This window comes from Xyrauchen texanus, chromosome 35 (assembly GCF_025860055.1).
Source record: "Xyrauchen texanus isolate HMW12.3.18 chromosome 35, RBS_HiC_50CHRs, whole genome shotgun sequence".
Classification (NCBI taxonomy): Eukaryota; Metazoa; Chordata; class Actinopteri; order Cypriniformes; family Catostomidae; genus Xyrauchen; species Xyrauchen texanus.
The window spans coordinates 39,378,211-39,383,210 of record NC_068310.1 but is presented as its reverse complement, the minus strand read 5'-3'; the positions used below and the strand labels follow the sequence as shown (position 1 = coordinate 39,383,210).

General features: G+C 41.9%; 1 protein-coding gene across 1 annotated transcript in view; it reads right to left on the bottom strand.

Annotated features, from left to right (window-relative positions):
• si:ch211-241b2.5 (uncharacterized) overlaps positions 1-5,000 on the bottom strand; it is a 17,641-nt gene that overhangs the window by 12,005 nt on the left and 636 nt on the right. Inside the window, exons 2-4 of the mRNA XM_052105694.1 lie at positions 2,528-2,588; positions 2,054-2,407; positions 1-52 (exon numbers count right to left, since the gene is read on the bottom strand). The exon at positions 1-52 is cut by the window's left edge and continues 227 nt beyond it. Coding sequence (XP_051961654.1) covers positions 1-52; positions 2,054-2,407; positions 2,528-2,582 — 461 coding nt within the window. The 5' untranslated portion in view covers positions 2,583-2,588. The remainder of the gene's footprint in view (positions 53-2,053; positions 2,408-2,527; positions 2,589-5,000) is intronic.

Sequence of the window (5,000 nt, the reverse complement as noted above, 5' to 3'; positions counted from 1 at the left end):
ACTTCATCTCGTCCTGTTTGTCTGACCGTTTTCTGTATTGGAGTGTACGGAGCTGGAAACATATACACAATAAACATTATCCTAAAGTCATGAAGTATTTTGTGGTGAAGATTGAAATAACCGACTCATAAGAGTCACTCTTTCGGGTATCAGACTACACTGGTCCCACTTTATGTTTCACACTGTAGACTCAAAAGAACCTGCTCGAAAGAGTCATCTGTTTGGGAATCGAACTACACTAACCGCGCTGTGTGTTTTGCGCTTTAGATTCAAAAGATCCGTCTCATAAGAGTCATTTGTTCGAGAATCAGACTACACAGGTTGTGCTGTGTTTTGCATTGTAGATTCAAAAGAATCGACTCGTAAGAGTCATTTGTTCGAGAATCAGTTTACACACGTTGTGCTGTGTTTTGCATTGTGGATTCAAAAGAACCGACTCGTAAGAGTCATTTGTTCGAGAATCAGTTTACACAGGTTGTGCTGTGTTTTGCATTGTAGATTCAAAAGAATCGACTCGTAAGAGTCATTTGTTCGAGAATCAGTTTACACAGGTTGTGCTGTGTTTTGCATTGTAGATTCAAAAGAATCGACTCGTAAGAGTCATTTGTTCGAGAATCAGACTACACAGGTTGTGCTGTGTTTTGCATTGTAGATTCAAAAGAATCGACTCGTAAGAGTCATTTGTTCAAGAATCAGACTACATAGGTTGTGCTGTGTTTTGCATTGTAGATTCAAAAGAATCGACTCGTAAGAGTCATTTGTTCGAGAATCAGACTACACAGGTTGTGCTGTGTTTTGCATTGTAGATTCAAAAGAATCGACTCGTAAGAGTCATTTGTTCAAGAATCAGACTACATAGGTTGTGCTGTGTTTTGCATTGTAGATTCAAAAGAACCAACTCGTAAGAGTCATTTGTTCGAGAATCAGTTTACACAGGTTGTGCTGTGTTTTGCATTGTAGATTGACTACACAGGTTGTGCTGTGTTTTGCATTGTAGATTCAAAAGAACCGACTCATAAGAATCATTTGTTCGAGAATCAGTCTACACAGGTTGTGCTGTGTTTTGCATTGTAGATTCAAAAGAACCGACTCGTAAGAGTCATTTGTTCGAGAATCATTCTACACAGGTTGTGCTGTGTTTTGCTTTGTAGATTCAAAAGAACCGACTCGTAAGAGTCATTTGTTCGAGAATCAGTCTACACAGGTTGTGCTGTGTTTTGCATTGTAGATTCAAAAGAACCGACTCGTAAGAGTCATTTGTTCGAGAATCAGTCTACACAGGTTGTGCTGTGTTTTGCATTGAAGATTCAAAAGAACCGACTCATAAGAGTCATTTGTTCGAGAATCAGTCTACACAGGTTGCGCTGTGTTTTGCATTGTAGATTCAAAAGAACCGACTCGTAAGAGTCATTTGTTCGAGAATCAGTCTACACAGGTTGTGCTGTGTTTTGCATTGTAGATTCAAAAGAATCGACTCGTAAGAGTCATCTGTTCGAGAATCAGTCTACACAGGTTGCGCTGTGTTTTGCATTGTAGATTCAAAAGAACCGACTCGTAAGAGTCATCTGTTCGAGAATCAGTCTACACAGGTTGCACTATATGTTTGAGAATGCAATACTAGCTTACCGCTAACTCAAAACAGCACAGTATGTATTGAAATATAATTTTTTTCACATAATTATTTTTTTTAATAGAATGTGAAACAGAACACATTTAACGTCAATAAATGTTTCATTAGTTGTATAATAGCGTTCTACATATTTGTCAAATTCGATCAGGCTTCCCACCATTTTTGTCCAATAAAATTCCATATTTTACTCTACATAAGAGCATTATCTAGCACATGAGACATGTTTACAGCAGGAAAAAAATATAACAAATTACATGAACTATAGACATTTCCATGACAACTGTGGGAACCCGGTTCCATGCATACTGCATTGTATGTGTACAGTATATGTGCTGTATGCCGCAGAAACAGTAAAGGTAGGACGAAATGATACTATTGTTAACATAACCCATCTCAGGTAGTGTGTTTAAAGAAGTGACGCACCTGTAACATTGAGAGTGACGTGTTTGTAGTCTCCTTCATCCCCGTATTTCACGATACACTGATATGTGCCTGAATCCTTTATCCTGAGTTTCTTCAAGTGCAACACAGCGCGGTTTTCATCCAGCAGTTCTTGGATAAGCTGCGCACGCTCTTTGAACGCAGCACTCGTGTAGTTGTAGTTTACTCTACCTCTCTCCAGCCGATACACGTCCACATCTGGATTTGGCTCGACTCGTCGCCATATGACAGAAAGGTCGGAGTCTCTTTTGACTGTGGAGAATCCACACGCTAGTTTGATGTCGCTGTGTAGTTCTGCCTCGTACGCGCTCTCCTCCACCACCGCTGTAAACAGGGCTGATGGGAGAAAAGGGGCATGCAAATAAAATCAATTATGGATTCATATTTGACCATTTAAACAGCAACAGCAACATACAACAGAAAAATGCTGATACATGTTATTTACATCAGACATACCTGAAACGGCAGTCCACAGCAGAGCCCGACAGATGAAAACCAGCGGCCCCCTCATTGAACCCTGCAGTTAAACACACATCCGTCTCTCATCACAAAACAAGCTGAACTGAGCTGTTATGAAGTTTCACGTTTGTGTGTTTCTGTGTATTTTAGCAGGTCGGCTGATAGATTCCATGAGCCACAGTGAATCAGCTAAATCACTTCCTGTTTTATGTTTATGAAACCAATGAAATCTGCATGAATAACAATTACAAAGCGTATTATTTTCCAGTGTAACATACTGTAAGAGTCATCATGAGATATCAGTGTGTGTGTGACTGTGTGTGTGTCTGTGTGTGTGTGTGTGTGTATGTGTGTGTGTGTGTGTGTCTGTGTGTGTTTGCGTGTGTCTGTGTGTGTGTGTGTGTGTGTGTGTGTGTAGTGCGTGCGTGTGTCTGTGTGTGTGTGTGTGTGTCTATGTTTGTGTGAGTGCGTGTGTGTGTGTGTGTGTTTGTGTGTGTGTCTATGTTTGTGTGTGTGTGTGTGTGTGTGTGTGTGTGTGTGTGTGTGTGTGTGTCTGTGTTTGTGTGTGGGTGTGTGTGTGTGTGTGTGTGTGTGTGTGTGTGTGTGTGTGTGTGTGTGTGTGTGTGTGTGTCTGTGTTTGTGTGTGGGTGTGTCTGTGTTTGTGTGTGTGTGTGTGTGTGTGTGTGTGTGTGTGTGTGTGTGTGTGTGTGTGTGTGTGTGAATGTGAGTGCGTGTGTGTGAGTGTGTGTGTGTGTGTGTGTGTGTGTGTGTGTGTGTGTGTGTGTGTGTGTGTGAATGTGAGTGCGTGTGTGTGAGTGTGTGTGTGTGTGTGTGTGTGTGAATGTGAGTGCGTGTGTGTGAGTGTGTGTGTGTGTGTGTGTGTGTGTGTGAATGTGAGTGTGTGAGTGTGTGTGAGTGTGTGTGTGTGTTTGTGTGTGTGTGTCTATGTTTGTGTGTGTGTGTGTGTGAATGTGAGTGCGTGTGTGTGAGTGTGTGTGTGTGTGTGTGTGTGTGTGTGTGTTTGCTCCGATTGACCTCCATTGTAAGTGTCTCACTGGAACACAGATTTTTTTTTTCTCTCCCCAATTCGGAACGCCCAATTCCCAATGTGCTCTAAGTCCTCGTGGTGGCGTAGTGACTCGCCTCAATCCGGGTGGAGGAGGACGAATCTCAGTTGCCTCCGCGTCTGAGACCGTCAATCCGCGCATCTTATCACGTGGCTTGTTGAGTGCATTACCGTGGATACGTAGCGCTTATGGAGGCTTCACACTATTCTCCGCGGCATCCACACACAACTCGCCACACGTCCCACCGAGAGCGAGAACCACATTATAGCGACCACGAGGAGGTTACCCCATGTGACTGTACCCACCTTAGCAACCGGGCCAATTTGGTTGCTAAGGAGACCTGACTGGAGTCACTCAGCACGCCCTGAGATTCAAACTCACGACTCCAGAGTGTGCTAGCCAGCGTCAGTACTCGCTGAGATACCCAGACCCCGATTAGGCACTTTAATCCGCTTGAAATGTTTCTCTTCCTCTCTATCTGTAACCTTCAATATTTATTTTTTATCAGCATTCACATTTCACACAAGACTTTGTCAAGACAACATCAGAGTTACCAGTCTAGATTTGAGTGGTACTGACTGAGTGGAATGTGCCTTCCTGATCACACGTTTGGATCATAATACTATCACACACATCTTATAAACAGTCATAATGAAAGGAATGAATTACAATCAGTTCACTGCGCTGCTGGGAAGATTTATTGTGTAATAGTTAACACTGCATGAGCAGGAAACTAGTGACTTTAAACTTGATTTCCCCCGATTACTATAGTTCATATCACAGGGGAAAAGCAAAAGACTGAATGAGATGAAATAAAAAATACCCTTGTGGTTTAAAGTTAAATAAGTGTTTAGTGACTCGCACTGTGGTAGATTAGTGAAAGTAAATTCCAGTTATTTTACCTCTTGGCTCTCGACCAACAGATATTTTACCCACAATGCTTCCACCGCCACTTTCTATCCAGTTCCAAATCCCTATGACTTACTATCTTCTGTAGAATAGAAATGGAGAGGCAGAATGACAGCCTCAGTCACCATTCACTTTCACTGTTTACGTTTTTATTGGTGAACTACCCCTTTAAGAATGCACAGGCAGGTTTATAAGATCACAAGTTAAGCTCAAGTGACAGCAGTTGTGGCATAATAAGCACCACAGCAATTCATTTCCACTGGTCCCTCCTTTTCTTTAAATAATAAAAGCAGATATCGGGGTGACGGTGAGGCACTTATAATGGAAGTGAATGGGGCCTGTAAACGTTAGAGGACAGCCACAATATGCAAACTAACATGTTTATAGTGTATTAAAATTGTTTTCTGTTTAAAGGTATATCCAATTTTACTACTAAGTTGCCATGACGACGTAGCGCTGTAACACCTAACACCCTATTTTAACAACTTAACAGC